Genomic DNA, 11,499 nt, shown 5'->3' on the forward strand with positions numbered 1-11,499 from the left:
GCGGGGGGGGGGAGGGGGCGGGGGGCCCCTCAGAAGTATCTGTTTCGAGGTCGACACGGGCTCTTCCGAGTCGGATTTCGTGTTGAGATCTTCTTCATTGTGGCGAGTGCGCAGAAGGCGGGGCGGAGTGTGCAGCGGCGGAGTGTGCAGCGGCGGAGTGTGCAGCGGCGGAGTGTGCAGCGGCGGAGTGTGCAGCGGCGGAGTGTGCAGCGGCGGAGTGTGCAGCGGCGGAGTGTGCGGCGGCGGGCGTCCGCCTGCAGCGCGCTCAGCCCGGCTGTGTCGCCTTCAACGCGCGTCGAGACGACGGCGAGCCTGAAGCGGAGATCGCCATGAGATCGCCGTGAGATCTCTCGGCTGCTCTCGGCTGCTCTCGGCTGCTCTCGGCTGCTCTCGGCTGCTCTCGGCTGCTCTCGGACCAGCGGTCAGCCGGAGCGACACGGTGTGCGCCACCAGAGCACACGAGGTGGATGTCGTGCTTGCGGCCCGCCTGGGGGACACGTCTCGGACATGTCATGGACGTGTCCTGGACATGTCGAGGTGGATGTCGTGCTTGCGGCCCGCCTGCGCAGCCGGTATCAGCAGCCGGCAAGAGCGTGCGTCCTTGCACTTGTTCGGCGCGTGCGAGAGCAAGGCGTACATCCGCACGACCTGAGTGATGCCTCGAATACCTCGGCTACACCTCGGCTACACCTCGGCTACACCTCGGCTAGACCTCGGCTAGACCTCGGCTAGATCTCGGCTAGACCTCGGCTAGACCTCGGCTAGACCTCGGCTAGACCTCGGCTAGATCTCGGCTAGACCTCGGCTAGATCTCGGCTACACCTCGGCTAGACCTCGGCTAGACCTCGGCTAGACCTCGGCTAGACCTCGGCTAGATCTCGGCTACATCTCGGCTAGACCTCGGCTAGATCTCGGCTACATCTCGGCTAGACCTCGGCTAGATCTCGGCTAGACCTCGGCTAGATCTCGGCTAGATCTCGCCGAGTAGGACGTCTCGACCGCCTCGGGCGCGTGCTCCGGCGCAGCGATCACGCAGCCGGCCTAGTCCCATACCTCCAGAGTGTCGAATCCAGTGTGGGCTCAGCTCGGTGGGTGGTGCGGCATCACGCGGCCACACCTCCACCGACACCCCCTCCGACGTCACTCCGCACGCGGTGCCATCGGGGCGGTACATCAGCCCGTCGACTGGCCGCCCGACGAGGGACGCGCCGCCGTGCTGCGCGAGCACCTAGCGGTGGTAGCAGTAATAGTAGTAGTAATAGTAGTAGTAATGGTGGTCGTCGTAAGAGTAGTAAGTGGTCATCATAGTAGCTGTAGAAGTAGTAGTAGTAGTGGTAGCAGCTGCGCGAGCACCTTGGCCGCGCCGCGAGCGAAGGCGGAGCCGCTGCCCTTGACTGGGTAGACGTACCTATTGGGGGCGGCGGAGAGAAGGCCTGTGGGGGGGGGCGGGTCCGACAAGGACACCGTTGTCCTCGACCCGGGCGCACGCACGGGGGGGAGGGAGAGGGAGAGAGAGGGAGAGGGAGGGAGAGAGAGAGAGAGAGCACACACACACCCCCTCTCCCGTTTCTCCCATGACGCTAAAGGCACGCACGGCGACGTCATGTACTGGAAGGTCTTGAACGAGCCGCGGTACCGCTTCATCGCTCGCACGAGGTCGAGGGCTGTCCGCTTCCGGAGCGGGCGCGTTGGCGCGCCGGGCGCCTGCGAGGAATGAGGACTGATCGATCGCCTCTCATGAGTGAACGTGCGCTTGCCGCCTGCGCGCTGGAAGTCGCCAGCGCCGGGACGGGAGCACGGCTGGAGGTGCGGCGCATTGAGTACAGAGCGAGTACAGAGCGAGTACAGAGCGAGTACAGAGCGAGTACAGAGCGAGTACGGAGCGAGTACAGAGCGAGTACAGAGCGAGGAGACCAGGACACTGGGTCTTCCGCTTCTAGGGCCGGCCGCCTCGCCCAGCCCAGCCGAGAGCAGCTGCGCGGTCTCGGGCGCGACGTCCCAGTAGCGGAAGAAGGAGGCTGCCGACATCTTGCCGAGCGGGAGCCGCTTCTTGGACAGCCGGCCGGCGACGTACCTGCAGTGGTGTTGCCGTGACGTGACGTGATGTGATGTGGCGTGATTTGGAGGTGTATACCGCATCTATTGACTGTGGGGATGCCGCGGGCGTGTCGTGATCGCGGGCGCATCTCTCGGCTATATCTCGGCAATCTCGGCTGACGGCGCACGTGCCCGGGACCGACTCGTCCCACTTGTCGAGCCAGGCGAGGAGGAGGACGACTTTGGGCTTCTCGAGCGGCGGCAGCGAGCGCGTCTTGAGCACGTCCTCCGCCTAATCTCGGGTGATCTCGGGTGATCTCGGCTGATCTCAGCAGCGAGCGCTCTTGAGCACGGCCTCCGCCGTCACGAGCACGCGGTGCACGTCGCTCGATCCGTCGGGCTTGGTGCGGTAGAGGAAGGAGCGGTGCACGCGCCGAAAGTCCATCTGCTGCCACAGGCCGGACGACACCAGCATCTCAAGCTCCTTGCCGCCCGCCATCAGCACCTTTGGAGCGACGTCTGCCGAGTACTCCTCCGGTGTTCCGAGCTTCAGCTTGGGCTCGGGCTTCTCGCCGGGGGCGCCCATCCGCTCGTACAGCTGGCCGAGGTCGAGGCTCGCCGCCACCCCACCCGGCGCGCGCCGCGGCTCCAGCTGCAGCACGCTCTTGCCGTTGGACGCGAGCAGCGATGCGAGCAGCGACTCCTTTGGCCCGGAGCCGAGGACGACCGCGTCGTACCGCTTGTCGAAGGAGGAACGCCAGCTGGTAGCGTCGCTGGCTGTGGCCGAGCCCGAGATCGAGGCAAGCAGCAGCGCGAGGCGCATCGGAGACGCCAACGACGAGGAGGCGAGTGGCTGAAAAAATCCCCGGAGCCAATTTTCGAGCGGCCCGGCGTCCGGGAGGTGTCAACAGCTACGAACGTGCAGAGCACCGTGAATAGCAGCCTGAATTCTTGCGGCACGCTGGCTAAACTTGGGTTGGCAAAGCGCACGACGACCGACCCGGCCCGCCGACATTCGGGTCGCCCTCGCGCTTAGCGGGAAGATTGGCATCTCTCACGGGAAGACGCGACCAACGGCGACGGAGAGCGACCTCATCTTCAACCTCTCGTCCCTCTGCCTCCAGCGCAACATCCTTCACCCAAAGCCGGGCCAGATCGTGACAGTTTTTGTCCACTCGTGGGATGTGCCATGGAGAGACCGCATCGCCTCCGCCGCTGACTCTTCCGTGCAAAGCGTCATCGCAACAGGCATGGAGAAGATGCAAATGGCAGCAATCGCATCCGGGTAGCGAGCCGGGGGCGGGAGGGCTTCCCTCGCCCGCATTGGCCGCGAGCGAGGATCAAGCTTTTTCTCCGAAGGGAGAGAGGAGGTCGTCGCCGGCAGCACACGCGAACCTCGCTGTAAACGTACTTCAGGGGCTCGGAGAGTCCGCTACGCGTCGACTTGCGCAGCCTGAAGCGCGCGGGACTGGTCTCTTTGGAGGCAGGGGCGCTCAACTTGCCTATGCCAGAACCCTGTCGCGTGCCGCCCGCCCGCCGCGCCAGTCTCCCGTTTTAGCAAAAACATGTATTTCTCTTTCCACCGGCTCGATCCGACTCCATTTCCGGCTGGTGTCGCTCGCCTGTCGCTCGGGCGCCGGCGGAGTTGCTTTTCCGACGACCAAGTAAATCGCGTCGTGCGAGATACGGCCGGTGTGTGCATTAGTTTACTGATGCCTTGTCTCCACTCTCGCATAACATAAATAAGTAATGGACGACGAAAACAGCAATTCTGACGACGACTTCTGCTCCTACTCTCCCCGCTGCGCAGCCGCCGCGGCGCCCGGGCACGCGCCTTTCGGGGCCCTTCGCGCGGCCCCGCGCCTAACTAGCGCTGCCCGGGGCGCTGCCCCTGGCACGTGTGGCCCCTCTTTGGCAAGCCGCACACGCGGCAATGGTAGACCCCCTTTGGCTTGGCGGCGTCCGCCCCGCCGGCGGAGCCTGCGCCTCGGCCGCGTCCGCCGCGCCCACGTCCGCGTCCGCGATACGCCCCAGCCGGCGGGTGGCTGCTTGCCGCGCCATTAGCCGACCGCGCTCCCGGGCTCGAGGTCGCGTCGCGCAGCAGCGACGTGGAGTTCCAGCCAGGGGGCAGGATGCGCCTGCCATCGCCACCGCCCGCGGGGGGCGTGACGCTACCGCTGGCGGCGTGCCCACCGGCGGCGGCAGGGCCGCCGCCCCCATTGCCTGCCTCCGATGGTGGCCGGCGGGCGGCTGCCTGCGACCGCGGCGAGAGCGGCGGCGGCGCTGGCGACGCCGGCGCTGCCCTCGGTGGGGTCGACATCTGCGGCAGTTCGAACTCCTGCGATGCCTGCGAGGCGTTGGAGTCCTGAGATGCGCTCGATCTTGCCTCGGCCGGCGGCGTCGCATCCTCGGGCTCCTGCGTGGCGTTGGGGTCCACGCCGCCGCCTCCGCCGCCTCCGCCGCCTCCGCCTCCGCTTCCGCCGCCGCCGCCGCCGCCGCCGCCGCCGCCGCCGCCGCCGCCGCCGCCGCCGCCGCCGCCGCCGCCGCCGCCGCCGCCGCCGCCGCCGCCGCCGGGCTCCTGTGTGGCGTCAGCGTCGTCGTCGGATTCACCGATGTCCATGCCCTGCAGGCGCTCTCCAACCTCGTCCCCGACCCCCCTCTCGCCCTCGGTCTCCTCCTCCTCACCCACCTCCTCCTCCTCGCTGTGGTCGCCACCCTCCATCGCGCTTGACTCAGAGGCGGTGGGGGGGCCGGCTCTGAACTGGCCATTGTCGTCGGCCAAAGCGCCCGCCGCACCCGCCTCGTCCGCTGACGCCGCCTCGCCGGCCGCGCCCGCTGCTTTCGCCGCGCCCGCCGCTCCCGCTGCTCCCGCCGCGCCCGCCGCTCCCGCTGCTCCCGCCGCGCCCGCCGGGCCGAATGCGAACGCGCCGTTGTGGGACTCGACCTGCTCCAGCGTCATCGGCGGCGGCGACCTGCCTGCCGGCGGCGGGTGCGCGCCATCTCTCGCCTCGGCGGCGACCGCGTCCGCGTCCGCGCTCACCTCGGCCACCGCCCTGCTGATGTCCGCCTCGCCTCGCACCGCGAAGGACTTGACGCAACCGCCAGTCTCGTCGAGGGTTGCGAGGACGGGCAGCCAGCGGCGGGTGGGCTCGCCGCCGTTCCGGCCGGTGGGCAGCGCGCACGAGAGGGAGAGGAAGCGCCTGGCGCGCGACATCGCCGTGTAGAGCAGCCGCACCTTCTCGAGCTGCTGCGCCTGCACCTTGTCCGCCAGCGCCGGGTCGCCGCCGCCCGAGCGGCAGAAGATGCTCCAGCCAAAGGCGGGCTGCGCCTCGTCCGTCTTGGTCGAGTCGTAGTTGAGGCGCACCACGCACACGACGTCGCACTCCCACCCCTTGACGGAGTGGATCGTGCCGAGCGTCACGCGTCCGTACGGGGGGTGGGGAGGCGGCGGCGGGTCCTTGTCCTTGCGCTCGGCGTAAGGGATGCCGGCGTTCTTCAGCTCGTCCATGAAGTCCGTCAGGTGGCTGCTGCTCAGCGCGAGCACGCTCATCTCGCCCCACGCCTTGCCGCGGTCGCGCCACATGCGCAGCTGATCGAGCACCAGCCGCACCTCGAGCGCGTCGCTCTCGCACCGCACGCGGTAGGCGGGCAGACCGCCGGCGTGCACGCTCCGCAGGGGCGGGTCCTTGGCGCGCACCAGGCTGTACGCGCACACGAGGCGCGTGGTGCTGCGGTGGTGCTCCGTGAGGGGGACGCACACGAGGCCGCCCGCGCGGCGGACTGAGGGAGGCAGCGCGTCGTCACGCGGCAGCAGCGCGGCGAGCTCGTCAAACTGCTTCGCCTTGAGCGCCTCCATCAGCCTCGCGTTGGCACCGCGGAAGCCGTAGATCGCCTGGTCCACGTCGCCCACGACGGTGAGGCGGCACTCGCCTGTTCACAGCTAGAGGTGTGAAGAGACGCTGTTCACAGCTAGAGGTGTAGGTGAGGCGGCACTCGCCAGCGTGCGAGGCGAGGCGCAGCACGAGCTCGAGCTGGACGGCGTCCGTGTCCTGGCCCTCGTCGAGGAGGTAGTGCGCCCCTTGAAAGGCCGGCGGCACGCCCTCCCTCCGCACCTTTTCCAGCGCCTGCAGCGGCACCTCGTTGATGTGCAGCCAGCCCTTCTCGCGCGCCATCGCGACAAAGCGCCGCACTGCGGGCGGCGCCTCCTCGACGCCCTTGCCCGAGCGGCAGTAGGCGTCGAACGGCCCGCTGCAGCCGAGAAACTCGCTCACTGCGGCCGACAAGTCGGAGTGGGACACCTTGCGCGCCGCGGCGCGCAGCGGCTCCATGCAGTCCCACTCCTGCTCGTAGGCGCACTTCGCCTCGTCGGGCACTCGGTCGCCCTGGGGGCCCGCGGTGTTGAGCCCGGCCTTTGCGCACATATCCTTGCACAGGTGGCGCAAGGCGCCGAAGTCCTTGCCGTCCAGCGGCGGAGGGTGCAGCACCTGCGGAGAGGGAGGGGGGGGGGGGGTCGCCCTCCCTGAGACCCCGTGTGTGGCGTGTCTGACTGTCACTGTGCTGTCGTGCGATTCGGGCCCCCCGGGCCGTGCTTTGACGTGCGGCACCTGCGCCCGGAACGCGGCCTGGAGGCGGCGCAACCGCTCCTCAGGCCACTGCTGCTCAAACAGCGCTCGGAGCGCGAGATCCTCCGCCTGCGGCGGCGACATGATCTCGGATCTTCCGAGCAGGGCGAGGGAGAGGGCGTGGATCGTCGACACGCACGGCTGGCCGACGATCGTCGGCATCTTGAGTTTGATCCGAGCCTTGAGCTCGGCCGCGGCGACGACGGTGAAGGTGATTGGCCGGATCTTGTCCGCCGGCACGCCGCGCGCGAGGAAGAAGGCGACGCGAGCGACGGTCGTCTCGGTCTTGCCGGTGCCGGGGCCCGCCGAGACGAGGACGAGGACGTTCTCCGGCGCGGAGGCGGCATCGTACTGCGCGGTGTTGAGCCTCCACGGCTCGGAGCGCTCGCACGGCGCCAGCCGCTTCTGCGCAGACGCGGCGCGCAGCTCGTCGCGCAGCTGCTTGCGCACGCTTTCCGACTCGGCCTGGCCGGCGGGCTGATCGACGACCCGCGCTTCCGCCGTGACGACCTCCATGGGCTGCGGCGGCTGCGGCGGCTGCGGCGGCGGCGGCTGCGGCGGCTGCGGCGGCTGCTGCTGTGGCTGCGGCGGAGGCGAACGCTGCTGTCGCGAAGGCTGCTGCGGCGGTGGCGATAGGCGACGATCCTCAACCCACTTCACCTGCCCGAAGAAGAAGGTGTAGGGCGTGCCGTACTGTATCTGATACCTCTTGACCATGTTGCAAACCTGCTCCAGCATGTTGCGTACGGCCGCCACGCCGTGCGTCCCCTGGAGCTCGACCCAGCGCCGCAGCAGCTCCTCGGTGACAAAAAAGCTGGGCGCGTCGGGGTGCGGCTTCGCGCGGACGGCAGCCACGGCCTCGTCCACCGCGGCGAGGATGGTCGGGTCGAGCTGCCCGCGCAGAGTCTGGAGCCTGCCCTTCGCCTCAGCCACCTGCCGCGCCCTCTCGGCGAGCGCCGCCTGCTTTGCCAGGTGCGCCGCCTCAGCGGCAGCCGCCACCCGCTCCATCTCCTCCACTCCGTCCTCGCTGAACGCCTGCGAGGCAGCGGCAGGCTGCGAGGCGGAGACGGCCGGCGGAGGAGGAGGAGCGTCAAGCTGCGGAGCGGCAAGAGGCTGCGGAGCGGCAAGAGGCTGCGGAGCGGCAAGAGGCGGCGGAGGAGCAGCCGTAGGCGGTGGAGCGGCAAGAGGCGGCGGAGGAGCAGCCGTAGGCGGCGGAGCGGCGGCAGGCTGCGGAGGGGCCACACCACTGGGTGCCGCCGCCGGTGGCGCGACCAGCGCCGGAGGTGGTACCGGAGTGGCCGCCGCCTCGGAGCCACCCGCCGCCGCCGCCGTCCCGAAGGCCGGGGCAAAGGAGGGTACGCTCGACGGCGCCGCACCCGATGCGCAGACGCTCGGGAGCGGCAACGCGCCAGGGGGCGGAGCCGCCCAGAGCGCCGGGGGTGGCGCGGCAATTCCCTCCACCGCGCCGAGCGGGGCCGCCGCATTTTGCTCGGAGGCTCCGGCGGCGGGCGCCCCGGCGGGCGGCTGCGGGGCGACCCACTCCTCGCCTGCAAAGGCGACGTAGACCTCGTCCTCGTCCTCGATGTCCTCGACGTCGATCTCGCGGCCGCGCTTCTTCCCGCGGAGAAAGAAGCGCACGATCTCAGGCGCCCCTGGGACGGCGCGCCCGAGCTTGTTCGCTGCGAGACGTACGAGTTCGGCATTGTCACACGGATCAGGCAACCTGATGCACCTGCTCGAGGTGGAGCCGTTGGCGAAGACGTCGATACGTCGGCGCTTGCTCCCGAGCATCGTGTCCTGCGTGTTGGTGTGTCGAGCACGCGCGTCGCGCGTGCCGCGCGTCGAACCAAAGAGTTGGTGCCCCCTCGTGGACAGAGTTGGCCGCGTCCAACCCAGCTCAGAAAATAAGGACGGGCCCTCAGCGGAGCTGGGAAGAGGACCGCCGCAAGCGGCGTGGCGTGGAGCGGTTGTGCATCCCTCCGGGGGCCCCTCTGCGCCGGGGAGGCGTTGTTGGAGGCTAGGACGCAAGCGTCCGTCGCCCTTTTCAAACTCGGGGCCCACTCCGCTACGCTCCGACCCGAATTTGGAGGGCCTGAAAGTTTAAGGTGTTGCTGCGCAAAAGGGGTCGGACACAGGGCGCAGCTCATGCTAAGAGCTAGAAGAGGAGATAGAGAGAACAACCACCCTGTCCCGTTATTGCGTACACCAACAAACACCACAAAGCTCTCTCTCTCCTGTCCTCACTCAGGGGGGTCACAACTACCAAGTCCCTCGACTAGCTGCCACAGGGCGCAGCTGCCACAGGGCGCAGCTGGAGACGCTCCCCCTCAAAATCGGCATCCACCCCCACCCGCTCCAGCCCCACTTCTGCTGCCGAGAGAGCTGAATCGAAGCAAGCGAGCCATTGCATCTTGGCGTGCTCCTGGAGCGCGGCTTTCTGCGGCCACGAGCACGGCGGAGTCGGCGTCGTAGCGCGCATCGTTCCCGCTCATCGCCCATTCCTCCCGTGACGTGTGTCGGCCGCGATTCGATGTCGCCACCTTCATCGCCAACGAGGACTCCCTCGACTGCAGGGGGGCTCCGGCGCGGGGAGGGACTCCGCCTGCTGCGCTGGCCGACTGCGCCCTCCTCCTCCATGGGATCGATCCGATTCCGCAGCGGCGGTGCTGCGCGGGAGGCGGCCGCGGGCACGCTGGGCTCGATCAGCGGCTTTCCCCTCAGGTACTCGAGTAGCGCGAAGCACGATTTGGCGGATTCTTGGCTTCAATTTTACGAATGTCTTGGCACCAGCTGAAGGCTTGCGTCCGAGATCACGCAGTTCGTGCACGGTATTCGGATTTTGCTATTTGCTCGTGTGGGGGTATATTGCAGATTTGTCAATGGTACCGCGTCTGCGACGCGGGCGCCTTGCGAGCAGAGCCCTTAGGACACCCTTTATATCTTGCGCGGTCAAAATTTCCCGCACAGAAAAAGAATAAACATAACCGAGTATTCCCATATTCAACTAAAAAGACGCACGTGCTGAGTGGCAGCTGCGCTGGAAACAAGGAAGACGCGCGTTACTTACATAGTGTATTGGGGCGCTGCTGTAGTCTTAGGCGTCATCACTTCCGTCCAGCTCTGGAGCTGCGTCCCCCCTGCTGCCGTGTGTCGCGTGAGAGCTCGTCTGGCACTATCTGTGGTGGCTGCGCCGTTCTCTCCTGTCCGGAAGATCTCCTCCACGGTGAGTGTAGACGCCACACAGCCGCAGTCTCGGCTAGAGCCAGTCACCAGCCAGTCACCTCGACCACAAAGATCTCTATGGCTTTGGCGAGAGATGCGAAAACCGCTCCCCCTTATCCCACTACTTTGTGTGCGTGGAGACGTTTACCTTACCTAAAGCCGGGACCTCACCTTTGTCTACTAGCTCTGTGAGGCCCCACAGGCACAGCTGGAGCGTGGAGGCTGGAGCGCATGCTGGAGCGACCGAAGAGCCCGCACCCATGCCCGCACGTCAATGATACTGTGTTCAATCGACACCCTACTTACATGTTGTGCTCACTGCGCACTCCTCCGGGCGGCCTCCTACGCCTCGTGTCAAGTCCACAGTAGTGAGTCCACCGTCCAGCTAACTCAGCGCGTGCGGCCGGCTGCTGATGCTGCTAGCCGCGCCCTGGCCGGCTCGGGTCGGCACGACGCGGCCGGTGAACTGCACAGTGGACGCAGGTGCCGGCGCTCGCTCCTTTCGCAGATCCTCGAGGAGGATCAACGCCGCGTCGAGTGCCGCCTCGGTGTCGTGGAGGTCTCCCTCCAATTCATCGATCTCGGCGCCTTTCGCCTCGATTGTACGCACGGCCGCCTCGAGCTCCGCTGTGAGCTCATTAATGAGCTCATCAAAGGCCGGCGGCGTGCCTCCGCCGCCAAGGCGATCAATCATGATGCGCTGCGCCTCTATCATCAGCCGCGCTTGCGCCAGCTCTGCTGCGGGATCATCCGAATGGCCCTGTAGAACGACGGATGCGCGGCCGATGCGTACGGTGGTCGGCCGCACCTCACTGCCGATCGGAAGGGGAGCGAACGCAAGCACGGCAGCGGCAGCTAGAGGGAGCATATGTGTGTATCCAAGCGGGTGCCAGGGTGCAACAGAGGGACGTCAGCAGGAAATTTCGTGGCTGTGGCTGTACTTGGAGTGCGGTCATTAACCTCACATCCAGGGCTAAGAAGCGCACCCAGCGGGCCGGATGATCGGCATCGGGCTACGACTCCTAGGGGGGGTGCGCGTTCGCAGGGAAAGGGCCGTAAAATAAATACGGTTGGCCCCGCGTACCCCGGTTCCCCTTAACTGCAGCACGCGCCCTGTACTTGCAGCTAACTTAATGCCCAGCCGAATTTCTCTTTGGAGCCGGCCGGCCAAGAGCCATCCAGTCGCGCCGTTGCAAACTCTCGATGACCGAGCACAATGAGCGCCTTCTTTTGGAGATGGAGATGAACCCCGCGCTCCTCCAGGGCTCTCACCGCGAGCAGTGGGAAGCGATCTCCGACCTCGACTCCTTCTTCAAGCGGGTGTACAATTACTTTGACGAGCGCGGCCTCCGGTGCATCCTAGCAGGCCGGCTGATCAGCCTGGGGATGCTCGCCTTCACCATCGCCCTGTCCGCCTACCTGGCGGAGGCCGTCAACTGGGACGGGCTCGTCAACGAGTGCGTCGACGAGAGCACGTGCGCCGGCGTCAAGCTGCTGCGGGATGACTCCTTCCGCTCGCCCTCGCCCTTCCTCGTGCTGTTCCTGCTCGTCTTCTCGGTGTACTGGCTGTGGATGCTGCTCCACTTCTTCTGGGACCTGCGCGCCCTCCTCGAGATCC

The 11,499-nt window shown here is 67.3% G+C and overlaps 2 protein-coding genes across 2 annotated transcripts in view; both read left to right on the forward strand.

The window, feature by feature from the left end:
* Nucleotides 1-3,758: 3,758 nt before the first annotated feature.
* EMIHUDRAFT_444232 (hypothetical protein) lies at nucleotides 3,759-4,647 on the forward strand (the record flags this gene model as incomplete). The annotated part of the gene is made up of 1 exon (XM_005774973.1): nucleotides 3,759-4,647. A coding segment is annotated over exon 1 (675 nt), but the record flags the coding sequence as incomplete, so codon positions are not given.
* Nucleotides 4,648-11,082: 6,435 nt separating this feature from the next.
* EMIHUDRAFT_469607 (hypothetical protein) overlaps nucleotides 11,083-11,499 on the forward strand; it is a gene marked incomplete at its 5' end in the record, with an annotated part of 4,526 nt that continues 4,109 nt past the window's right edge. The window contains one exon of the mRNA XM_005774974.1: nucleotides 11,083-11,449. Within this exon, the coding sequence (XP_005775031.1) occupies nucleotides 11,083-11,449 (367 nt within the window). The remainder of the gene's footprint in view (nucleotides 11,450-11,499) is intronic.

This window comes from Emiliania huxleyi, assembly GCF_000372725.1.
Source record: "Emiliania huxleyi CCMP1516 unplaced genomic scaffold EMIHUscaffold_302, whole genome shotgun sequence".
Taxonomy (NCBI): domain Eukaryota; phylum Haptophyta; order Isochrysidales; family Noelaerhabdaceae; genus Emiliania; species Emiliania huxleyi.